Genomic DNA, 26,811 nt, shown 5'->3' on the forward strand with positions numbered 1-26,811 from the left:
TATGCATAAACGAACAACACTTGAAACCTAAACCGAATTTTCCATATTTCTTAATAGCGAGAAATTAGTGTACAGTTGCGACATAAACATCACAAATGTCAAAAATAAATAAAGTCTTAAAGTTGCAAAGGAAAAAAAATCACAAAAAGTCATGAAAAAAGATTGACCTGCTTCGCGCGATCCTTCGCATTTGGAGCACCTTTTAAGGTCTTGGAAAGACCAAAAAAAAAAGAAAATAAAGAAAAAAAACTTTCTACTAAACGCTATGTCCAGAAAGTTGTGAGACAGCTACATCAATTTCTATATAATTGTTTCCTTGTGGCGTACCTGATTTAACCGGAAAAGAAGCAGTTAAGGCTTCTTCCAAGACGTCCCCTACAACATCACTGTACCGTCAGAAAAGGAACGTTTCTAGAAGATTTCGTGTATCGGCCAATAAAGGTACTTCGCGCGACTCAGCAGGAGTGCACCTGCAGCACGAGCATTACGGTTCAAACTCCGCAAATATGCGAGGGGGCGGCAGTGCAGTTCTTCCTTGTACGTAGTACCGAGGTCAATCGCGAGATGGCGTGACAGACATACATGACTGCGCTCGCTTGACGTTGAAAATTCTCGTTATACGCGCACAGCGGAATGAACCGTTTCCCGCTCAACTAAGCGAGACAGGGCGCTGAAGTACTGCTCTGGCGCACTCACTAAATCACTCGCGCCGCTGGCTTTAAGCTGCGGCGGGTAATGGATTACTAATCGAATAAAACAGCTCTGTTGAACATCTGAGAGAAATGGCGTGCCATCCACGGGGTTCACTGATTCTTCACAATTCATTCGGTGAGCACAAAGTTCACAAACACGTTTACCTAATGCACCCGGCTCTGTCGGAGTGCGTTATAAACGAGGAGCACGCAAATCAACTTTCCCGCGAGGGAACGTGCGAAAAGTACTCCAAACCACTAATTGCTGAGGCAATTAGAAAATGGTTCCGCATTTTTAACTCCCGACAACTGTCTTTGTTAGCCCCTTTATTCGACAATTTCCAGCTTTGTTCTCGTTGGGTTTTGGAACCCAGTTCTTGGGGTTATGGTTAGGCTAAGTACAGTATGACAACTCGAAATTACGGCAAGTAATGATTTTTTACGATGGGCGTACATACGATGTACGCCCATCGCTTAAATTGAGGACGACGCAGCGAGCAATGGAAAGAAAAATGGTAGGTGTAACCTTAAGAGACAAGAAGAGAGCAGAGTGGATTAGGGAACAAACGGCGGTTAAGGATACCATAGCTGAAATCAAGAAGAAGAAATGGACATGGGCCGGGCATGTAGCGCGTAGACAGGATAACCGCTGGTCGTTAAGGGTAACTGACTGGATTCCCAGAGAAGGCAAGCGGGTTAGGGGGAGACAGAAGGTTAGGTGGGCAGATGAGATTAAGAAGTTTGCGGGTATAAATTGGCAGCAGCAGGCACAGGACGGGGTTAACTGGCGGAACATGGGAGAGGCCTTTGTCCTGCAGTGGACGTAGTCAGGCTGATGATGATGATGATGATGATGATGATGATGATGATGATGATGATGATGATGACATACGATGTATGCAGTTACATCCCACTGCGCCTGAGTAGGTACAGTTCAAGGAAACAGGTGCGTTCAGGGCATGCTCAGAATTCGTAGTGGCGGATTATAGATTTTCATAACACTACTAGCAGTTGATAACTCTTGACTATTTCCGAGGGAGTGGTGTCGTGCACAAACTATACATTTCGACTTTCACTTGCCGTCTTAAGGCCAGTGCCAAGAATGGTGAACCACACTGCCCATCGTTTTGTCGTATTTTTTGTTCGTACTTTTTTTTTGCTGAACTAAAAGTAGGCTATGTATTTGTTGTCAGTTGCTTAGTTTTGCGTATGCATACATCGTTAGTCATCTCATTGTCTCTTTTCCTTCTTCGGTTCGTCCGATCAAATGCGCAACAATTCTTGTCACGGATACATCACGTGGCACATATTCTTGCCAACTATTGTTCACTAGTGAGCACATGAATCATATTAAGCATTATTAGGAACAGGGCTTCACGGGATCTTTCCAAGTCTGCATGTACACCACCAAAAATTTAAGTAAAATATATATAAAAACAAGCCATGCTTCGTGGGTTTTAATTCTTCTCGAGATGAAATTTTTACGTATACGGTCGATGGCAATAATATTAGCGAAGGCAGCTTACCAGACAAAGATAGTATTTATCAAAGAGAAACATTGAGAATTGGCTCACGCCTGCAAATAGCAGGAACACGCAATACACAAGGTTGTACTAATAGGAAGTTCCCGGAAGAAGAGTTTCTCTACCATTGCAAATAAATTGGATTACCCGCGCAGCCACCGTAAGCATATTGCAAGTATATGCGCATGTGTTTCGTTTTATCGCACTTGTAAGGTAGAGAACAAGAATCACTGGCTCATGAGAAACAAATATACATAAAATAAGCAACACAGCAGCTCAGCACACGTCGCAGGAAGACTTGAAGCATGTTCAAAAATCACCACCCAAGCATTCCGTAGAGATGATAGTAACTATAGCGAAGCTGATACGTGTAAAGCCGGAATTTACCATTTACGGCTGTTCATTCAAGTAATTTTTTTAAATTATTGGTTACATCTGTCTAGAACATATATTGGTGTTTGCCTCCATTCCGGCACACATGTGAAAAGTGTTAAATCACGTAGGATGTACAAAATTTTGGCGTCTGGAGTGCCCGCAAACGGGTCTCCAAGCTCGGCCTGGTGGTCCCGACATGCGACTAGACGGGACACGCGGGGTTTACCCTGCTTCTTCTACGGACCTGAATAATGTTTCAATCAATCAATCAAGCAAGCAATCAATCAATCAAGCAATCAATCAATATGTGAATGAATCAATCAATCAATTGCGTATTCATGTACAGCTTAGCTGTAAGAAGTTGAGACACAAAATTAGTACCTACGACCAGCTTGCAGCGAGTAACATCGTAGCGTCGACTGATTAAATGATTACAAAAGTGGTAGCCGTCTTTTTCTGACTGTGTGAAATATATAGCGGCCAGCAGGCCGTGAATTCACAGGTTTTAGACGGGATGAGTGTGGCTTCCAGATGAAACAGTGAGGTCGCTGTCATCCTTAACAACCACACAAAAATTAAGAGAAATAAATGACAGGAATTGACCGTTTTCTTGGTGTTTGCATCTATAGAGGTTGCCTTGCGAAGAAAGACCACTGCAATCAAAATGTTTTGTAGTCACAAATGGGCGTTATGGTTTGGCTGGGATTCTATAGGTTTTACTTCACCCAATATCGTTCCCTTACCTCCGCACTTCACGTCAAAGCCCTCGTATCAGACACGAAACATTACCGTCGGGTTCAAACATAATTGATGTTTCCGTGAGGGCGCCGCCAGTTGGGGTCCGGAGATCAGAAATAAAGGGACACCTGAGAAGAGAAGCGCTGTGGCACTTTGTTTCACTTTCGGCGAAAAGAGGAGCGTTTCCGTAGAAGAGAGGCAAAAAGCAATGATCCCGGTAACACCATTCAAGCTGTGCCCCGTGCTTCGGTAATTGCATCCGGTCGACCGCAATCACGGCATGGCGCCGGTGTTGCCGCCCGTCTCGCCCCCTGGCCTCGAAAAGCCAGAAAAGGGAGGGGGAGGAAGGTGCTTTGAACCACGTGACTTAGGGAAACGCACTCAGTCCCGCGGGAGGAAAACGCCCAGCACCGGTGTGTGGCACCCCGATTATCTCGATCTAGACCCGCTGATCCAATGATCTGAATGAACGAAATGGCCGCGCTCATCAGTTGGACACCTTCGCACACCGCCCTTTTTCTTTCTCCGCCACTATGAGTTCCACCAGGCAAACGTCTTTCCCGCATGCCGATGGTACCGTGCAGTAAATAAAAAGTTCAGAGGGTTCCTTACTAACGATTGGGAGGCGGGTTGTAACGGCGATAAAATGAAGAGGAAAAAAAAAAAAGGTTTCGATCTGACTTTAGAGCCAGAGGCAGTTCGTGAGCAAATCACTTCCGCGTTGCGATGGTAGGAAAGAAAGAAGGTTGTAAGTCGAAGAAGAAGAAGAAAAGCGAGGATCTGCTGTCCGCCGCGTGGTAATGACCTCGTCACTAGCGACGTTTAATTGCTGCAGCCGGTCGAGGCGAGCGGCCGCGCCGACGTCGACGAGGCTGGCAGTGGCAACAGCTGTGGACGCCGTCATTACCACCACCACCACCGAGACGACGTCGTTGTCTCCTCTGCGTAAAAGAGAACTCGGCCGGACTCGGCGGTGGACGACGAGACAAAAGACGCCGACAACTGGCCTGCCTGTCGATGCTCCCCGTACACACGCACAGACGGAGGCATCGGCCTTATCGCCGAGACTGTTGCGAGAAGCGAATTATGCGTAGCACAAACTCGATTGCCTCATTTTTTTTCTTCCCTTACTAGCAGTTCTTCTCTAGGGAATCACTGCTCTCCTTTCTCTACCGTCACTTGTATTCATGTTGCCCCTAGCAAGGGACATGATGAAAACGTCCGTAGTCTCAGCTTGAGCTTCATTTCTCTCTTCGACTGCGTCATCACTTTGCCACTGTCCTTATGTTTACATCTTTCATTTTGGTGATTTCTTAGTGGCTTGCTTCGAGAAGCGTTTACTTTTGAGTCCCTATCTATCCGCCGTGTTAGCAACAGGAGACGTTTCGTTCGCAACCTCACTCTCTCTTCTCTAACGGCTTCCATGCCTCAGAAGTGTGGCAGCTCTGGTTAGTTGGTGTGACATGATGATAGTTAGAGCGCGAGAACAGAACGACGACGCAGAGACAAGAAGGACACGAAGGACATAGCGCTCGTGTCCTTCACGTCCTTCTTGTCTCTGCGTCGTCGTTCTGTTCTCGCGCTATAACTATCATCTTCCGTGCCTCGTTTTTTGTCTTTGCTGCGCGGACGGTTAGCTCCACCACAGCGTCTGACAGGCGAGTCAAGATGTCCCCCTTATCTTCTTTCTCTTCCTCCTCTTTCTACTGCTCTTTCTTCCTACTTTACCTCATCCGCGTCAAAAGAGCCCTCTCTCGACCGCGTCAGCCGTGACTGTATACGGACGGCCTTCTCTATACACCCTGCTTCCTGCAACACGTCTGCCAGTTTGCTTTCTGTTTCTTCGTGGCTCGCAAGTGGGCGGTGATTTCTCACTTGCCTCTCTCTTTCCCAACCATCTTCCTCCTTTCCGGACGTTCTTTTGTTTCCGCTCAAGCACGGGAACACTGAGGCGGACGACAACGACGCCCCAGTTGCAGAGAACGCCGCACCTTTACCTTTGCCTTCCTTTCCCGTCTTGCTGCTGTGCCTGGCGTTGTAACTTTTGATGGAGCGCGCCGTTCATTGTGCAGCAGCAGCGCCCCCCTATATAGGGCCGGCCCTTCTCTGGTCGTTTTTGAGCTGGCGATACGCGTCTATTCGCCTTTTTCCTCCTTTTATTATTCATTTCCGAGGCGCGATCTGACCGCCAGCTGCTTCGCGTCGTCCGTTCCTTTGTGCCGCCCCTGGCGTTTCGCTTCACTGATCTTGGCTTGGCTTCCCCTTTTTTTTATTTCTTTAATTTTGGTGCATGCCCATGTATGCTTGTGTATAGGCTAAAAGTTCGGTGGGGTGTCGTTCTTTAGACGGAAGACAATGCCGCGCCTATCTCGAGTTTCATTTTACTTCCAAGTCATCCCCCACGATTTGTGACTTTTTTTTCCCCCTTGATTGAACATGTCGCGTGCGCCGATATTTCGCAACAAAAGTTCCGGTGGCTAGTGAGAAGGAGGCTTTGGTTCGAGCGAATAGGTACAATACAGATGAAACAAAAATCGCGTATACGCAGAGGGTAGTAGGGCGGAAAAATAGTCACGATAAAGACGTTCTTCGCGCGAGGCGTGATATGACGAACGCGCATTCGCTTCAGCTTTGTGAAGCATCGCAATAGACGTGAACTTCGTCTTACGCAATTCGAGATCTTCTGTTGAATGAGGCCGAGAGCGAGTGTAAGTTCTTCTAAATTTTCTTTTCCTTCCTAAATGGCACGCGCAGAGTGGTTATGTTATTTTTCTGAGCATTTCTTTTTTTTTGCAATACATGAGCGCAATGCAGCTTCGTCTACCGAATTCGCCAAGCCTTAGCCGCACCCGCTCTCAAGTGTTTCACAAGAAACTCGAGGTGTAGGCCTTCCCAGTCACTGTTTGCCCGTGGTTACCTTGATTGGTTCCAATGGTTTGCCGTTGGCTGTCATTCGTGTAGGTGTTCACGCAGCTGCCTGTTTATTTCTCATCTTTTTGTTACCCCCAGTCGATGTTGATGATGACATTGATCTTTATACAAACCCACTGTTAGTTCTGGATTCAAATTATCTAATGCGACGAGTACTTTCACTGGGCTAGCTAATACTTTTTTTTTGGAATAACAAGTGTAAAGTACGATGGGAGCTAGTTCGTACAACATTCAAAGGGAAATAAAACTGCGCAGGGAACGGAACACAAGTTGATTGACATGTGGGGTCTAACGTCCCATAGCCACCATATGATTGTGAGAGACGCCGTAGTAGAGGGCTCCGAAAATTTCGACCACCTGGGGTTTTTTAACGTGCACCCAAATCTGAGCACACGGACCTACAACATTTTCATCGCCATCGGAAATGCAGCCGCCGCAACCGGGATTTGAGCCAGTGACCTGCGGGTCAGCAGCCGAGTACCTTAGCCACTAGACGACTGCGGTGGGGTAAAAAGTAGACAGGACGTGTCTTCTGCTTGTGTTCTGTACCCTCTGCAGATTTATTTAGGTTCAGGTATAGCTCACATTTCCAAAATGTTGGTCTTCCTTCCTTTCTTTCCTTTGCTTTTTTTTTACGTGCAGCACTATACGTGCAGTAAGAATATACGTGCGTAAGAATATAGTACGTGCAGCACTATATTCTTCACGTACTTCGTCACCGCATTAGCATCACGCCAACCAAAAATTTCTTGAAGGCATCACTGGCACCTCATGTTTCCTATGTCTTGTAACTTTTAACCTTTAACAAATGCCGGCAGTGCAGCACATTTCCTTCCATATACTTCGCCCACCCTCGGGCATTCGTCTATACACCTTTTAAAAACGGTAAGTAGTATTACCATCACAGCGTTGTCAGAACAGTGCAAGCGACCGCCCTCCTTCTTTCGAGACGCGTCGCGAGGTAATACTGTCCCTTTCCTGGCCTCGGGCAGCGCATTAAGCCCCACGCGCCGTCCACTATAGCTGGCGTGTCAACGCGATAGAAGAGAGTGCCGCGGTGCCTGACGCGATTTTGGTGCGGCCTTGCCCGTCGGTCTTCCCCCGACCCAGATCCTAATCAGATTGCATGCGTGCGGGACTGTGCCCGCCGGATCCTCATTTCCGGCCAATGCCGCTGGCAACGGATGCCGAGTGCCGCCGCCACTGCGAAGAGCGAGGGAGTGTGTGTGTGTGTAGAGGACAAGCCGCTTCGTTACTCGGTGAGCCTAACTCCATTTCTCAGAGAAGAGCCTGTCAACGCCCTCATTTTCCCTCAACTCGAATGATTGTGCCTGCTCATTCATTCATTCATTCATTCATTCATTCATTCATTCATTCATTCATTCATTCATGCATTCATTCACTCATTCATTCATTCATTCTTTTTGTTTACGTTTATTCATTTATTTATTTTTCAAACAATTCATGGCGTTGCCCACGGTCAGGTCAGAAAAAGGTGGTTAGCCTGCTCAGGTGTCTTCCCCAGCCCGTGGCTTTATAGCAAGACCTTCTTTACAGAGAGGAGAATTTCCTCCTTTCTGGGCTGTTTCACTAGAGTACAAAAGCCGACGTCACAGCTTCGGCAGTGAATTTTTCGGGGGTGTCACGCGCACTAACAACGGCCCAGAGAGGACTATGGCGGAGCCCAGAGAGCCTCGAGTTAAAAGGGTAATGCCCACACCTCGTGACACCACACAACAGATACTGTTTACAGTTAGCCACCCTCATACACATGGCGTGGACATGCCCAAAGCATGCTGACGCTTCACACACAGTATACGTAGATACGTGAGAGTCCCTTCTGCGCACAACCGACTCTGCACAGCGACGCCAGTAATCTCACGCACATTGGAAGCCGTGGCATCCCAGGAGATTCCCGCCGACCTCCCTAAGCAGCGTCACCGACTGGGTAGGTCCTCTCTTTCGGGAGAAATAAAGTTTTAATCATCATCACCGTGCTAGCGTCGCCCACAGCTTTAAAATGACCAAAGGTGTGGTCAGCTTGTCCACAAAGCAATTTTTAATCACACCATTGCTGATCGGGAACAGTTGTAGAATAGGAACACACCCGCACATCGCGATGCAGCAGCAGACCGGCGAAGTCATGTCGGCCGAGGTTCACACCTTGCACACCTGAGGCTGCTGACTGGCTTTCACGCGGTTAGAATCCTGCACGTTCACCGCTGCACATCGCCGGCGACCTGCTCAGTGCAGTGTCCGAGTTTTCTGAAGAACGACCATCTCCGCTGCTTCTGAGGGAGAGGGGGAGGTGCAGCGTAGGAGAGCTATTAAAAAATAACATGGGGACACAGCAGACAACAAAGTGAACGTGTGGTCGGTGGCGCGTGCCGTGGTCAGTGCTCGGGGCTGGGCGCGGACCGACCCTGCTGGCTCGGGTCAGGTTTGGGCATGGACGTTGGCTGATTCAACTGCCGTAGACTAACAGCCGAGGCTCAGGTGCGGCCATCTCCGACACTGATGCTCAATGAATTAAAGCATCTTACGCTCGGCGCAGTGTCCGGTCTGCGGCTTCCGCACCCATACTGTGCATGCGCCAACTCTCTTCCTCTCCTCGTGTGAGCGCGAGGAGGTGTGAGGATGTGGGGTAAGCTCCGCCTCCGCTTCGTTCGTCCTCTCCCATTTCTCTCGCTTCGCCACAGCTGTGCACTCGTATATAATGCGGCGCTCGCTCGCTCCGGTTTCACTCTCCTTCGCAACGGCACTAAAGATGCTCGCGAAGCTGAACGTAAACGGCAACACCGGTACGAATCTCGAAGCTGCGTTATTCTCTGTCTGTGCAGCGATGTGCGAAACGCCATGAACAATGTAAACCTCGGCGTCAGTTGAGGCGGCAGCGCCATCGCCACTGAGCAGAGGAAGGCTCGGGAAGCCGAACATAATCGTCAGCGTCGGCAACCGGGGATTCAAACGCCTTGACAACCATGTTCTCATAGGTCACATAAGAGAAACGGAATATCGATGCGCAATCCCCGCAATGATTTGTTTCCTAGCATGGTTGCCCGTAGGAGGAGATGATGTGTAATTTCTTCATTTCAAAATTCATTCGTTAGCTCATTCGCTTCTTCACAGCATTGATCTTCACACAACGGATACTTTTATGAGACAGCTAGGGGACAAGAGAAAAAGAAAAACTTGCATCCATTAGGCAACACTGAAAAAACACACGAAAGCCTATCCTCTCAAGAGACAGTAATTAAATCGCTTTAATTTTCTCTGTAAATTGCATTGTTCCCACCATAAGCTCTTCCAGGAGCTTTCTGTGACATGTTGTGACGACGTAACAACTTGTCATCATCAGTGATGGCATGGTGCATTTCAGTTCTTTTACGCCTTTTTGACACCATTCGTATTTATACCAACTATGCCAGTTTTTTTTTTTCATATTGTGAGACATGCGAGGCGCTCGCATTAGAAGCAGGAAGATAACACCTGTTCTAATTCATAATGTCTTCAGAAGAGCCTTGATTTCGGAGAAGGGCTCACTCTATGTCACCCTGAAGAAAGTCTTCAGAAAAAGCCTGAATGAAACCTAAATAGAACTGTTGTGTCATGACTAGTTTGCATGACAGAAAGCTAGTAAAAACCACTTTCTGCCATGCGTGGTAATCATCACTAAAAAGTTTCTGTAAGATTCAGCTAGAACACTGAGATCGGTTTTTTACTGGGCTGCAAGGGCAACGATACTCGGAAACTCCTATGCGTGACGTGGAAGCGTTAAATGCGTCGCGATTGCAAAAGTAGTATACGATGAAGCAATATTGGCGCCTTGGGCCGCTTTTGCCCTTCGCAGTGCATACCCCGAGCAGACCGCGCTGAAGTGCACAAATACAGCACGGTAGTAAAATTCAATACGTCAAAATTGGTGCGAGGATGCATCGTGCGTGAATGCGTTGGGTCTCCAAGCAAGACGTGGTGCGTGTAACAGCACGATTTACAGTATTCGCTGAACGAGCTGTGTAGGTTTCCACACCCACACACTTTTCGTGTTTACTGCTTCAGTATGTAGGTAATAGGCGTCGCTACAATATTATTTCAAACATGTAGTAAACTTTATGAACACCCCAGATGCCTCATCAACCACGAAAACTTACCTTTGGCGTCGGCGTCAACATGAATTATGGTAAAAAATCATCATCACGCGAGGGTGTCACTGATGTATGCATGAATGAACATATCGCCGTATCTTTTGACGTCATCATCACGTCACTATTACATATCGTAAATGGACGTAGCATGACATCGTCACTTGAATAAAAGTGCGTCAATCATGGGGACAGTGCAAAACCCCTTTAATGCAGAAAGGTTTTGTATGGGTTGGGGAGAACCAACGCTGTAGATTGAGAAAAAAAAAAAGAATCCTCGAGTTTTCTTAAGCGAATGCCTTTTGATGAAGGATTAAGTCACGTGATAAAAACCAACAAACAACATGGTTGTGAGGGAATACCTATACATCGTGCAACGTTACAAATCAAAAGCCGCAGAATTTGTTTGGCATCCCTTCTTGATAGTTTGCAATCGCAATTCTGCCAATTCGTCTCGCAGCTCCACAGCTAGGAGCCTTACTGAAGAATAAGTGCGCAACAATAGAAAATAAAGAAAAATAACAGTGTGAGGCATAAGAATTCACAACAACGACTGAATTGTGCGAGAAAAGTTAGTGCAGCGCTCTTCTCACAGGCATCGCATTAAAGGCCCGCGGCAGTGCTGTGAGTGGAAGGAATCCGTGCTTAGGCTTACAACGCGCTGCCAGTAACACGATCTTTTGTTGTTGTTTTTTGACAAGACCGGCCGTCCAGAGAAGAGAGGCAGGAACCTTTGCTGCCGCCTAGCTCCTGTTATACGACACCCCTCAGTTTTATTGTCCAGTCTAACTCTGGCCCATCACGTCGCTTTGTCGACGTCGTTCGCCGAAGGAGAGCGTACTTTACTTTACTGCACACTATGCTGTCTGTGTTTGAAAAGCAGACAAAGAGCTGTAAGAGCGGGAAAAACAAACAAACGAGCGAGCGAGTGAGCGACCAAACAAGGAGCTAAGCAAGTAAGCAAGCAAGAACTTCGATTGAGGAGACTACGTGGCCTCGACAACGCTTCGTTTAGGGCCAGCTGTGGAGGACCCATCAGCTTGCGTCTTCTTCGCGATGTGTCCTCCACGATGGCTGCCGGCAGACGTGAGCCGCCATAGACTGTGTTCGCCACCTGCCGCAACGCTGATAGCGTACAAGTGCTACGCTACACTTCGGCGTTCTCCGCAGTATAGCTCTGAGAGCCACATATCACTGCAGCGCTGTGATCGCCACTGCTTACACTACTATGGAGGGTTTGTTTGTTTGTTCTTTACGCTGACTTGGGCTCGGAACGGCGGCCATTACTCCGAGTGCGTCATTGTGGGGACTCTTGGTTCAGGCCAGAGGCACGCACTGGCGCTGAAAACGAGATCGTACAATGGGGGGGGGGGGGGGGGGCATAAATTGTGCAGGGAAAGAAAGAACGTGGAAACAAACCAGATGCCACTTCCAACAAGAAGTGCTGGAATTGCGATGAATGTTGTGAAGAAGAAGAACAGAAAGAAGAATAGGACATCTCTTACACGACCTTCATTGAGGAGAAGAAGGAGCAGCTATCTGCAATCGATAGTGGAAGCCATCACAGAAAGATTTGTGACAGCGATTCACTACTACTATGACTTTGATTGCCTCCGGCTTTGCGCTTACCGTGGTCGGTTTGTGCGGTAATTATTACTTCAATATTACGACACCTGATCATCGAGAATTCTCAATATAAGGCGGGCACGTTTTCGTCATTCTTAAGGCGAAGGCATAAGGTCCCTAAAAAATGGAAAAATTGGCCGTTGGTGTGCGATGCAAAAAGCCTTGTCACGTCAGCATGCTGTCACATATCGCCAAACTTTTCTGGCGTCATCACGACGCTACGGTGACGCCACGTAAGATAACAGCAAATGATGACGTCTTGACATGTGATCCACGCTTGGCTGAAGGTGAGCCAGTCATGGAAGCAGGGCCAAACAAGGTGCAGTGCGGAAAGTTTGCAATGACACCGACCTTGGAGGCAGCGCAAAACCGTCTGATGGGTGGATAGCTTTCGATGCTGTGTGGGACAAGATAAGTATATCGATGGAGATTTGTTGCACTTCATCCAAAATCTGACTGCGTCAAGGGCCGTTCTTTTATTAGTAAAAATAAAAACAAAGGTCTGAATGCGTTGGAACACATCTCTTTTGACAAACTCGTGAGCACACACAAGAATGACCTCGTAGGAAGAACCCGTTGACATTGCAGCCACAAGATTACATTTCACTATTGTCAGGTAGCTTTATACTTTTCGTTGTAATAGATACCACGATTGTCTGGGGCCAGGAGCACTGTGCACCAGAGTGGTGCATTCAAACAGAACTCAAGCGCTTGTCCGCGTCACATTATGCGTTTGTCTTTATTATGGTGAAAGCCATAGATGCTTCATAACACGCGAAAATTGATATTCGGTGTAGACCTTGCTCCTGTGGCGTCATCATCACGCGATACGTCACCTTGTGACGTCGTCATGGTGTCAGAAATCACCAAAATGTGTGACGTCACCGTGAAGCTTACATAACGTCACTCGATTGCGTCATCACTGGACGTATTCGCTTGGTCAATGGTGGGCCGATTCCGGAGGCCGTGCAAAACATGAAGAGGTGCAGACAGCTTGCAATGCCTCCGATCTTCAGGCCAGTACAAAAGAGCTTTAGGTGCAGGAACCTGTGGTAGGTTAACACATAGACTGAGAAGGTAAAATTTGGCAAATCCCACGTACCTTTGGAATCGATATTGTGCGAAGCGTGAAAGCTGACTGTGTTTAACTTTTTATTGAGTGAAACATCACGAAGTTTCGATAAAATGATGTGCAAATTCATGCACAGACTTACGTTAAACAACCGCATATGTTTTATATACCCAGTTGTTTGCAGTTGCGCAACGACACCAACAACAACACGTATATTAGCAACACCAGAAGTGGTAAGCTGAAAGGAAGTGCTAGTGCTCGCGAGGATGGTCGCCCATGACACAGCTACATGTATAAACTTCAGTAGCTGACACCTGACTACAATTGATGTCAACCTGACGTGACGGCAGTATCGTAGATCAAATATATAATGTTTAAAAACTGGAACTCCAGCACGACAGCCACAGTTGGCGCTTCATGAATATTTGGATCTATATGAAAGGTAGTTCTGAGACCTGGCGCAGCTCTGTGGCAGAATATTTGATTGTCACGCAGAATGTTTGGGTTCGTTTCCTGCTCGGAAAATGACATTTATTTTATAAATTCGTGTGACCAACGCTGCCGATGTTCGCTTTTTCTTACCGATCAAGTGTTAAACTTACTCATGTGTGTTCTCGCCATTCCTGGGTAAATTAAACTACCACACACCGCATAACAGTGCCACGTACCCGCCCCCGGGTATGTGCCAATGCAGCTCATACCCGTGATATGTACCGAATAATAGATAGATAGATAGATAGATAGATAGATAGATAGATAGATAGATAGATAGATAGATAGATAGATAGATAGATAGATAGATAGATAGATAGATAGATAGATAGATAGATAGATAGATAGATAGATAGATAGATAGATAGATAGATAGATAGATAGATAGACGCTCAAAGTGCCTACACGTAAAGAAATTATTTGCATTAAGGAAAAAACAAGCCTTCGCCTTGTCTTGAGCGTATACATGAACCACCATATGATAATTGATTGAGCGGCAAGTGGAAACGATTTGCCACGATCACCTCACATTGCGCAGTATATTAGGCCCGTTTCCCGGCCTTTCGAAACAGCGTCGAGTATTGCATTCATCAGTCAATATTACTTTTCCGCAATTGGCCTTCTCTTAAAGCTTTAAAGATTGACTATCTTACATTAGAAAGCATTGGCTTACCTGATACCTTAGCCGTAACTATATTACTCGGGCTCATTTTGCGCATTGCATCATTGTATATATATATATATATATATATATATATATATATATATATATATATATATATATATATATATATATATATATATATATATATATATATATATATATATATATATATATATTCTTTTGTTTCAGAGAACTGCCCAATGGCCCTTTCCTAGCTTTGAGGTAGATTTTCGATGGCCTTGCCCCAATGACATTGTTGGCAAGACAAGAAAGAGCCCCCCTGAGTGCTACCGCTGGAGGCGCTGTCGCGTATGTTCCACGACTCCACACTAGAAGAAGAGCCAAGCGCACAAATATTATGACAACCGCGCGGAGATCGTTTATATTGACATATACGTAGAACGCCGTTCCCTTATTTTTCTTCTCGTTGCGTGGTGCTCGAATAGTGTGGAGCTCAGCATGACTCGGCGGTATATAGGTCTTACCGGATCTGGCGTGGAACTTTTTCACAACCCGCTGACGCGGTGCAACCGACTTCGGGACTACGAAACGCCGAAAGTGCGGCGATACACGGCGAGCACAGCACATTAACTTCCACGGAAAAAAAAAGTATTTTTCTTTTTGGCAAACGGAGCTAGAAAATTTCAAAGCATCCGCGTATGACTTGGTATTCTGTTTGTTTTCGGTTTAAGCGCAGTTTCCTGTTCACCGCCGCCTTGCTCGATCGCTTTCGTGTTTTCTTTCGAGAGTTGATTTTCCCGTTTCGAATATTTCTCCACGTGTGCTCTTCCCGCCAGTTTATTGCTGACTCACTGCTTGCGACTCACGCTTCGACTCGAACCTCGTGCACACGTGGATGCAAAAGTTCTCTGGCTCCAATATTCATCCAAGGGCGCCAGCTCCCGGTAAATATTCGCGCGGCTGCCCTCCTTGAAGTGCTTTCCTGTGCGGCCACCTTACGGAGTTTCTATCCTTCGCTTACTTTTTCTTTTTCTTGCGAGGCAGTGCTGCGCGGCTGGCGGAAATGGAAGGCAGGTTCTTTCAGAAAAGAGCCCCATTCACGACAGGTTCTTGGGCTGGCTATGAACAGCTGTCTTTTAGCGGGCGCACCGTTACATAGCCTGACCCTGCAGGCCATGTTGATGTGCTTCTGAACAGCGGGATAAAAACGTCGGCGCCAGAACCGATGATCGGACGTAGCGTTGACATGTCTCAGAACAGAAATGCGAATGTAATCTCGACGGACAAGATGGAAAAGGAAGTGAATTCTCGATATTTTTCTCCTTTCCCCTTTGATTCGATCTGTTCTGCTCTTGTACGGGAAGGCCAAGTGCGCACGCAAGAACTGTACACATTGCGGCGAGTGTACGTGAGACCTTTCTTGCTCTTTTGCGGTGATCGTGAATGAAAATGGCACGCGTAGAAAAATATAGTCCAGAGCTACCCCCGTGTATCTACGTTTCTATCAGTTTGAGACGTAGCTTACGGAGCGAAAGCACATTCAACCTTTTGCAAAGTTGGCGTATGTTTTTTTTTCCTCCGCTAATTTAACCCAACGTGTACCTGCAACTGTTCAGAAGCCACCAGTGCTCCATACAGTACTATAGCGCCTTCTGAAAACTCGCAGGTACACTTTTTAAACACACATTTCAGTAAGTGCACCATGCATGTGCATTTCCGCGAGGGATGCGAACACGTCGGTAAAATATGTAGGATTTCGACCGACAGCGATTGCAACATGTTTATGAGTGAACGTCTTTCATTGGGATGCGTAATATATAGCACCTCAACGCACGTTGGCGGAAACAAGCAGCATATTCATACTTATAATTGTGATTACAAGAACAGGCCACATGGTTACTTTTGTATTGTATGGTTACGTAACTGCGAACAAATAAAAAAAAATGCCTACGGTGTCACGACTAAACATACAAACCGTGATTGCGGCAAGTGAGATTGCCTCATCTAATTCCCGTTGAAACCATGGCAAATGGTCAGGCTCACCGTATTTTTTTCTCGTTCACGCCGAGAACATTAGAGTGCAGTCGTGTGCGAGCGATTCATTAGCTTAGGCAAACAGATGGCAACGCTCCTATAAGCTATATGAGCAACGTGATTTCAAAGTTAAGAGTCGTGCCGTAAGCGCTGCTTTTGCCTGGGAGACAAGTCGCAGAGACCACTAATGGCTGAAGGACGTGAGCTATAGCATTGCCAGAGGCGTTCGCGAAGGCTCGCACCCGCAGCATACCAAGGAAGTCATCTAGACAATGGCTCAACCCTATAGTAATGTCCGTGGGTTATGTTGCTCGAATATCCAGAAATATCGTACGCTATACGGTAAAGCCCTCTAAGAAATGCTGCGTGTTTCGGCATTCATTCAGAAATACTCAGCGTTTTTCCCTCCCTGGTCTAATGCACCAGTGTACGCTGCCCAAATGATGGCACAGTGAAAATTGTGTAGAAGTCTTCAACACTAAACGTATGTAAAGGAAAATTAAGTCTACTTCCACCAAACTTAAAATTGATGAGTACTCAGTTTTAGTTTCAGTTTAATAAACGCTCTTGGGTTGAGAGGAAGGGGGTTACGTATATGGACAGATATACAGAAATAACGCCGCTAGTGCGAACACTGCAATAGGACCTCTTATAATAAAATTCATCAAATAAATGTAAAATTCGGAGAAATATAGCGAAAAACGCATACATAAAACAAGTAGAAAAAAATCGGAGGGGCAACATGTGACGCAGTGATTATAAACACTGAGAGAACGCTTATTTGCTCACATGTGCTTTTCGTGTTATTATGGAAAATAATATTATTTTTCTGTTTTTTTCTTGAGCTCATTGGTTTTTTGTTTGTGCTTCCCTTTCTACCGCCTGCTGCTACGAGGTGCAGGTGACTTTTTGGCGTTGGCGTTTCGCTGTCGCCTCGCTGTCTCGGACAGACGAATGAGCCCCTCGGCGATGCTAGCGTTCACTGGCGACGAAGCGCTGGTGCTCCAAACGTGCAGTCAGCTCGGCTAATGCGTATCAAACGTGGGACCTGCGGGACGCCAACGCGAGGCACGAGACGACGACTGGGCGGTCCTCTAGACTGCTTCGCAGTTGAGAGGATTTGATTAATCAGGACCCAATTCAGTTGGTTCTCAAGCTGCTATGTGTATACGCTGCCGTTGCGTTCGAAGGAGCAGCACAGTTTCAGAAGTGGCTCAGATGCAGGTGGCGTTCGATCAAACGCGCAATGCGCCACAAACGGCGAACTTGAAGTTATGCGACGCGCGGCGTCCTAGTCCACAACGCGTCTGCGTTCTTTTGCTGGTGACCTAAGACGCCTTCGTAGTTCACCCTAGTTTTCAGTTTTTTTTTTGGTCTTGGAATAGCACGAGTGCAAGAGTCATTGTTATTCTTAGGCATGCACCCTGGCCGCTCGCAAACTTCTTCGGTCCCCAAACTCCTTAAAGGGGCCATTCAACACTTGAAAACATCGGTGCTGACTGCATAACTCGTAGGGACGCTTGCCAGAACTATTGCGAGCTGAAATGACGCCGGAAGGTTGCCGCCATATCATTGGATAATTGTAACGTTAAATTTAATCGCGCCATTGCATCAAAATAGGGATTACTATTGGATTTCTTTTTTCTTTAGCATGATTTTTCACTCAAAGCAAAAGGGAATAAAGCTATCCGACTTTTTCAGCTTGAAAACTGCAAAGCTGGTCGAAGATTGCGCCGGACACCACGGTGCTGGAGGAAACGCACCAGGGACGCTCAGGGCGCCATTGTTTGAAGAAACTAAAAGAAACAAATGGCAGATCCCACGTACAGTGGGAATCAATGATATGCGAAGCACGACTGAGAAAGGTTGACATTTCACTTTAATATTAGCCCAACGTTACGAGGTGGAGGTAAACGATGCCGTACATGACTTCCGTGTCATGATTATCATGTTTGGATCTGTCGGTTACCTTCGTCATCTATTCACGTCACGTGTGACAAAACTGTGAAGCTAGCGAAGCGGCTGCCAGCACATTATGAAGGGCCCAATACACTACAATGCAGCGTTGACGCGCTGCATTTCGCGCCGAAGCGTTACCCAGACAACAATGCGTCTCCCCTTTTTAGGGGCGAAGCTCCTTAGGGCGTGGGCTGTGCGTCCCCTGTAGCCTGTATGTAGCCACCTCTAGTTTAGTTCTTGCAGTGTTCACTAGATGGCGGTACCGTCCCCTGTATGTAGCCACCTCTAGTTTAGTTCTTGCAGTGTTCACTAGGTGGTGGTACCGTCTCCTGTATGTAGCCACCTCTCGTTTAATTCTTGTAGTGTTTACTAGATGGTGGTACTTGTAGCTGATGATGAAAAGATGCAAGATGTTATAAACTAGAAAGCGGTACTTGTAGTTAATGAAAGACGCGAGATCTTATAAAATAGGAATGATGTCACATATGGCGCGTGTCTTTGGTTGAAGGCAATCGTTCGATTTAGTGCGGCGACGTACGCTAGGGGGAGCGTTGTAATAAAATCCGTTCGCTGTTGGCACGCGCTTGGAGTCGCCGGATGGATAAGGCTGCACAGCGGAGAGAGCGCAAGGTGGCAGCAGCGCGCGCTCGCAGACAGAATCCCGATGTGCGAGCGCGCGAGGCAGAAGCGCTTCGTGAAGCTGCGCGACGCCGCCGCCAATATCCTGCCGTACGTGAAACCTCGCCAAGATCCTGCCGCAGGCTTCTGCAAAACGCGCCAAGAAAGAACACGAAGGTGCTGACGCGCGTTTCAAGCACGACTTCCTGGACGTTTCGTTTGGCCATAGCTGTGGTGTGTGTGACAGACTGTGGTTCTCGAACAGTCTAGTCACGATATCTTCCATCAAGAACGACCAGGCTCGGGGTAATGCCATTGCCGTGCTTCGGCGCGAGTTCCCCGCCGACGACGGAGCTTCGCCCATTCAAATCCGAATCCCTCCGGAGCTTCGCCCATTCATCATCATTCACCCCGTGAATATGCCGTAATTTTTTTGACGGAGGGACGCCGGACGTGCTGATACGCGCATTCGTCAAAGCAACGCAGCGCGGTGCGCGCCTACGAATATATGGCAGGACAAGCAATGAAATGAACGCCGGCGAGCACGCGCACCGCGTCACGTCGAAATGTATTCGCGCCTTCACAGTGGCATGTAGTCATTTTCTCACATGGCACGCATCTCTTGCTTATCATGTTCGCACCAGTGGCATACCTTTGTCATCCATTGGCGTCACGTAAATACCAAATTTGGCATATGTAGAGCCAGCGAAACGGCCGTGAGCGAATCATGAGTGTGGCATGTAGTCATGTTATTACATGACATGCATGCCGTGATTGTCATGTTTGGATGTGTCATTTACATATGTCGTCTGTTCGTGTTGCGTAATACCGTGTTTGGTACATGTGAAACTAGCGAAACGGCCGCGAGCGCATCATGAGCGTAGCATGTGGTCATGTTGTTACATGACACGCATCTCATGTTTACCATGTTTGCACCAGTATCATACTTTCGTCATTCATTCACGTCCCGTAATACCAAATTTGGTATAAGTGAAGCTAGCGAAACGACCGCAAGCGCATCATGAGCGTGACATGTAGTCATGTTGTTACATGACATGTATGTCATGATTTTCATGTTAGTGTCTGTCGCTTGTGTTCACCATGCAAACATGTCATACCATACCAGTTTTGCAACACGACATGTGAAGGAAACCACCGCATGAGCGGCAGGACCACAAAATGTAAATCATGTCATTCATGTCATACATGTCATGATTGTCATGTTATTACTAGTCAAATATTTTCTTTATACCATCATGTTATGCCATACCAAGTTTGGTATTGATACCATTATCGAAACGGCCAGGAGAGCTAAACGTCGTAGGCTGCTAGATAGATAGATAGATAGATAGATAGATAGATAGATAGATAGATAGATAGATAGATAGATAGATAGATAGATAGATAGATAGATAGATAGATAGATAGATAGATAGATAGATAGATAGATAGATAGATAGATAGATAGATAGATAGATAGATAGATACGCTCAATGTCGCGGAAGTTCGCTAAAAATGCTTCGAATTTAAATGTGTAAGAGCGTTGATAAAAAGAATTATCAGTAAAGATATAGCTTTACTGATAAGCTCCTTGAAGCCCCGATTCCCAAGCTTTCCAACATGTATATGAAAGTGTGGATAACCCGATAACAGTGACAATGAAGCTGTGTAAGTACTGGTGCCGTCTACACCGTCATAGCATAAATAACGAAGGCCGGGCACTTGAACATTTTGGCAAATTAACGTTTTCGCGACCGTTACCTCACGAAGAGAAAAAAAAATATCATTGCTCAAACGTCAACACGAGCCGCATCCCTAGCTCAACAACTATTATTCATTAAAAGCCTGCATCTTCTAGTGAACTTCCGTGTAATTCAGTAAAAAGGCAACCATCCAGTTTGGCATGTTCCTGGGATCCTATTCTAAACCTGCTTCAAAAGTTGTATCTCTAAGCATAATGTTGCATTATTTTAAGGCTCAGCATTACACTACATCGAAACCACTATCTTTACAGCTAGCATTTTGCAGCGCTCTTTACCAGTCAGGTCAAAAGTACTCTAAATCGTTAACCACTTTTTCTAAACACACAAACGGGACGGCTTTACTGCTCTGCCGTGCATAGTAGAGAACAAAGTGCTCTAAATCGTTAACCAATTTTTAAAACACAGCGTGTGTACCCTTGCTACCCTGGCCTTGCGTGCTCTGTGCTCCATGATGGAGTTCACGTGATTGGGACGGCTCATTGCTCTCCCATAGTTGAGTACGAAGTACCGGTACTCTAAATCTTCGAATGTTTGTTCTACACGCATAAGATTTCGATGCTCTCCCACAGTAGAGTACCAAGTAATCGTTAGCCTTTTTACGTAAACAGATTGTTCCTACCACTTTATTGTTTCTTTAGTATGTGCACATTCAGATACACAGAGGAAAAATGGTCATTTGTGAAATCTGAATACTGTTTTTACTTGTTGTCTTTGTTTTGTTTATTTATGTACAAGTTGTATGTACAATAAAACTTTTCTTTTTTTCTAAGACTCTTTTTTATCGGCGAGTATCGCTTAAACTACTAAGATTCTACCCTACAGCCGCACTAGGCCAGCCGAAGAACTGCCCATATCATAGAAGGTTGAAGTTATAGGGCGCCGGTGTATTAGTGACATCAGCGCTAGTCGCCATAATGGTGTTCTTTATTTGGAGACGCGGGATCGAACGACACATCATGTCTGAGCATTGAATAACCTCATTTTGTGTCAGTCAGACCTTTGTATGGTCACAGTGACTGACATGTCTTTGTAGATTGCACTCCTCTGTCATTCTTCCACTCCCTGTGTCCCCTTCCCAAGCATAGACGTGCGCACATTAAAGTGGCGAGGTGCCGTCGCGTCTTCTAATCATCTATAGGTGGGTGCCACTTCTGTGCCCCTTTATTCCTTCATTATGTCAGGCATTTCATGTAGTTTTTGATATGGATGGCTGGGCAACGCACGTTTATTTCTCATGTACAGTGACCGAGAACCCCTGATCGCGCATTGAAAGAGCCATTCATTTCCCACGTTTACCGTCGAAAAGCCGGAGATGTGAAAAACACGTAATCGATCTATCTTCAGTTTTGCACTCATTGCCGAGTTTGTTTGTTTTTTCGAACTTGACCAATAATGTGGGGACAGGATGGAGTGGAAGGAAAAGTGGTGGTGCAATTTTGCCCCCCCCCCCCTCCCCTCTCCTGAACCCACCACCTCAATGGAGAACTCGTCGTACGCCTATACCCGCAATACAAGACAGACACGATGCAGAGATCCTCCCTGGTTAACCTCCTTTTCTAAGGGGCGACGCTCCTAAGGGTTGAGGCTTGTCCCTCCGATGTCCTTTGTCCTGGCTTGCACACGATGGAAGCGCCGGCCACGAGCGCACCGGTAGAAAAGGAGAACAATGGTCGCGGGTGCGCTCGTGGCGCGCTGCTTCTGTCACTGCGGAGCCCCAAAAGCTTTAAAACTTGTTCGCTTCCGACTTTCTCTGTCAGGGTGATGGTGTGCACTTCGTTAGGCTTAAGACACGAAGTATCGCAGCGCGGCTACGCAGTCCAGAGTCTCGGGCTCGCAGAGCGGCTGCAACATCACAGCGCGCACAAGCACATCCCCTCTAGACTATAGCAGGCTCGCGAAGCTCTAGCGGCACGGGAACGTCGTCTTATCCAACTTCAGGTTGTATTCCATACAAGAACCCTTAGCTTCATATTTCGCCGATCATAAGGCGGTCATAATGAAAGGAAAACGTCGGCCACATCTCGACTTCATGTGTACATTGTGATTATTAAAGAGCTTTGTGTATATACTCTAAACATGTGTCGTCACGTATTTCGATGATCAAGTGGGCAATGAGCGGGGAGTAATGATTCCCCAGAGCTTCGCCCACTTGCCGTCCCATTCACTTCGTGGATGTGCTGTGATTTTTTTTCTTTTGGCGTTTCGCTTCTTTCCCTCTTCTTCCCGTGTTGTTTCTACTGGTGCCTTAAGACACGTATCTAACGACGTTCTCACCCTTTCTCCCTCAATGTTTGCAGACTCTGAACAAGGCGCGCACGAGCGGCGGCTTCTGGCAGACCTGCTGGCCAACTACAACACCCTGGAGCGGCCCGTGCTCAACGAGTCGGAGCCGCTCATCCTCAGCTTCGGGCTCACACTGCAGCAGATCATAGACGTCGTAAGTGCATGGACGCGCCACACCGCGTCACCCCGAGACGCCGCTCTCGGAGCCCGTTCATTGTAGTACTGGGTCTCTGCCTACGATTACGGCAATCAAATCTGCCCAATGATCTCGAAGACCGGCTCTCGAAGCATGTTTTGTTGAATTAGAGCATTGTCTTTTAATGTAATGACTCACCGGACCGTCTTTCGTTACATCTAAGATTATCGGCACGATGACTAAAACGGTTCATTAAGCGAGTTCACAACATGTCTGATAAAGCCATGGACATAGCTGTACGAACATTCATCCAGCGAACACGGTATTTATTTTGTAATATCCAAAAGTCTCGCACTGTCAGGGTAAGGTCAGCAATAGTAATATGTGAAATCCCGCGTTGCTTGCATTTATTTCAGTCATGTTGGGCAGGTATAGCACATTGTTTCAGCGTGAAACCCACTTAACCCATGCAGGTATTCGATATTGACAGATAGGCATCGTGAATTTCTGACTAATTACAATTTGCACACGCATATGGTTCACCTAAAGATTATATAGTCAGTCAGACGCCTACGCACGTCCTCTAAGATGAAAAAAAAGAAAAAAAAGCCGTCGTTCATAGCTCTAAATCCCGTGACTTAGGTAAATTAGGCCCCTTATAAAGCTGAGCATTGATTTTGGAATCACTCAGCTGGATTGGAGTATAAATGACCCAAGATTTCAGCACCGAGCACAACGTGATGATTGTTTGTGCTAAAATATTATGTTTGAACTGGCAAGTCCCGAAAAAAAATTATGAGTGATTACAGCGTTTAAAAATTTCCTCAATGAATATATATATATATATATATATATATATATATATATATATATATATATATATATATATATATATATATAAATATATATATATATATATATATATATATATATATATATATATATATATATATATATATATATATATATATATATATATATATATATTCGGCGTCCGATCAGTTTGTATAAAACATATATTTTTCGCTCGGTCACAGAATAGATATGAAAACTATTCGTGTAGACTAGCGAATTATTTTTTAAAAATAACTACCCGAGTGGCACAAAATGGTGCCTTTTAAATTCGTTATAAAGGGCAGTGAGTATATGATATGTCGGTAGAACGATTTCTCTCGCTTGAGCTCTGAAGCCTCAGAAAGAAATTTTAATGGCGTGCGAGAACTCAATGTGAGAAGATCAGTGGGCGAAGAGCTGGTACAGTGCGCCTAAACGTGGTAGACATAATAAAAAAAAAGAATGAGAAACTGATCTTTCCATTATCGCAACGCCACAGTTCACGGCCAAAATATGAAATATACGCTTGTGCAGAACGAATGGTAAAGTGCTATTATCATTTCGTATAGGGTATTTTTATCCACGCTACATAGGTGTAGTTACAGAATATAATACACAAACAAGCTATGTACAAATGTGCCGCACAAATTGGGGAACAATAAAACTTTGGTTTTAGGCCAGTGCACTCATACTTTCATTTTTGAAGAGCAGCGCAGCAAACACAAGTTAAGAAGGCGGTGCACAAGAACATCGCCCACCCTCTGTACTTAGGCCTTCTTTGTTCCATTTTCTTGAGTTGCTCTTCAAAACTCGTGGTAATGAGCACTTGACATTATATTGAATTGAGATAAAACATGCGTACATAGTCATTTGGCTTGTATTATATCTGTCTATGATGGTTGCATTAAGTGTAGAAGCCTGCCTGAAACGAATGTCGGCTCTATGCCAACTCGCTATATGCAGCTACTTATCTCTAAGCTTAAGAATGACGAAAGCTCAACGGCCCTCCAATCTTCTCACTGTACTCTCATGTAACGAGGCGAATTGCAAGATTGTTGCATCATCGCACATGAAAAGGTGAACCCGATTTGATTACAAGCTCCTAGGATCGATTTTCTTTCGTCTGACGGTGAAGGAGCGGAATTTAATTCCCAAGGCGCTTTAACGAGATTTCTCCGCGGTCAGAGAAGAAAGCCTACCTTTTCTTAAATTTTGTATGAGCAGCGAGCACAGCATTTATATTTAGTACTTCGTGAAAAAAAGAGCGTGTCGAGGGGCAAGGGAAGGAATGTGTGCGTGCGTTCACAAGTAATCGAATAAGGACAGCTTTGAGTTAACCTGGTTGTATCCATATGATCCGAATAACTTAGTGAATAAAAAACGGTACTATACGAATGACAGTGTAGCTAAAACTAATCAAATCAAACTAAGAACGCATTACGTGAAGTGGCGATAAATCATTCGTTAGAAAATCCCGCTATCTTTAATCCTTAAAACAAAAGAATAATGAGGAGGCACTGACTGATATGCAAAAGTTACTAGGGACGCTGTGAATTTATTTGCTTCGTGCTGCTTTTACTTGCTTCATGCTTAAGGGTACTGTGCACCGTGATACACATTGATTTGCTATTGAAAGTACGGATATATATGAATAGGGCCACTGCGGCCAACGTGTTGAGTTTAATAGTTCTACATCAATAAAGAAGAAATATCTGAGCGCGCAAGGTATTTTTCTTTTCTTTCTTTTTTTTGAGCAGCGTTGCGCATGAAGCCATAGAATATTGTGAAATAATGCAGAAAGTACCGCAGGTAGTATTGCAATTCGTTACCCAAGATTTTCAAGTTTTTTTGCAGCATTAGACAAAGCGCTCACTTGCAGGTGTTCTTCATTACTCTTTATAATATTTTTCAGCCATGAATTCCGGCAGGAATCACTTCTCGCGGGCTCCGTCACATAAAAAAATAAATTTCGATAAAGTCGCGAAATTAGGAAGGGGCCTGGAAGAGAAGCAAAAAAAAATTAAAAACATCTCGCAGGCTACTTTCTGACTATTGAAATATGAGCATATAAAAGTAAAACACGCGTTCAAACACTGTTTAACTTCACATCATAGTGCTAGAACTCAGTCGCGCGGTCTGCATACTGTGTGCCGAAGACTGCGACTTCTTTCAGGGCCCGCATTAATTGTTTCACACCTCAATAAATAAAATGACGTAAGAAGAAGTGGAAACCTGGTTATCGAGTGAAGACATCTTTACAATGCTCTCCCGTATATTCAGCGAGCGTCGCACGAGGTTCTCGAAGAGAACAATTATTCTGGAGGCATTTTTTTGTTCAAAGACCGGTAAACTGAAAAGGGGAGCTCGCTTTGGGAAGGTTACACGCTCGTAAATATTGCGAACCCCGCGCACTCAGAGCAGAAAGTGTACGGCGCAGCGTGATTGGGGAAAAAGAAACTCGAAGGAAGCTCTGTGTACGAGGGGTTCTTGTTTTTTTTTTTCGCGTAACAGTTCGATTTGCTTGAATGGGCACGTGTGTGCGCGTGCGCGCTTCTTCAGATTTGCATAGAAGGCCGAGTTGGAATTCGCCAGCAACTGTGGTTTCTACGAGTGCCCGCATATATACACATTCCTTGTACAAAGCACCGTCTTTCAGTCCTTCGATTTCGCGACCTTTTTTGTCTATTCTTTTTTTGAGTGGTTTAATACTGCGCCGCATCTTCAATACTTTATGCGGGTGCTAGTGTTTTGCTCTGCATGCCGACTTTATGCGAATCTGTCCCTTGCGAATAGTCGGAATGAAGAAGTAATTCTTAGCTTATTCCTTAAATTGAAGTTTCTTATTTTTTTTCATGGAATTCCTGAGGGTCTATTTTATCTTGATGAATCTGCGTATGCGCCTGCATCAAGTGCTAATGTTTGTGAACGGCATGGTGAAACGGAAAGCCTTCAGAACTAAACAGAAACG

General features: G+C 45.7%; 1 protein-coding gene across 2 annotated transcripts in view; it reads left to right on the top strand.

Moving 5' to 3' along the window:
* Positions 1-26,811, top strand: part of LOC119181506 (nicotinic acetylcholine receptor alpha6) — a 342,354-nt gene that overhangs the window by 202,487 nt on the left and 113,056 nt on the right. For both annotated transcript variants that reach the window (XM_075888955.1, XM_037432764.2), the window contains exon 2: positions 22,888-23,027. In XM_075888955.1, the coding sequence (XP_075745070.1) occupies positions 22,888-23,027 (140 nt within the window). The remainder of the gene's footprint in view (positions 1-22,887; positions 23,028-26,811) is intronic.

The sequence above is a fragment of the Rhipicephalus microplus genome, chromosome 3 (genome assembly GCF_043290135.1).
Source record: "Rhipicephalus microplus isolate Deutch F79 chromosome 3, USDA_Rmic, whole genome shotgun sequence".
NCBI classification, from domain to species: Eukaryota; Metazoa; Arthropoda; class Arachnida; order Ixodida; family Ixodidae; genus Rhipicephalus; species Rhipicephalus microplus.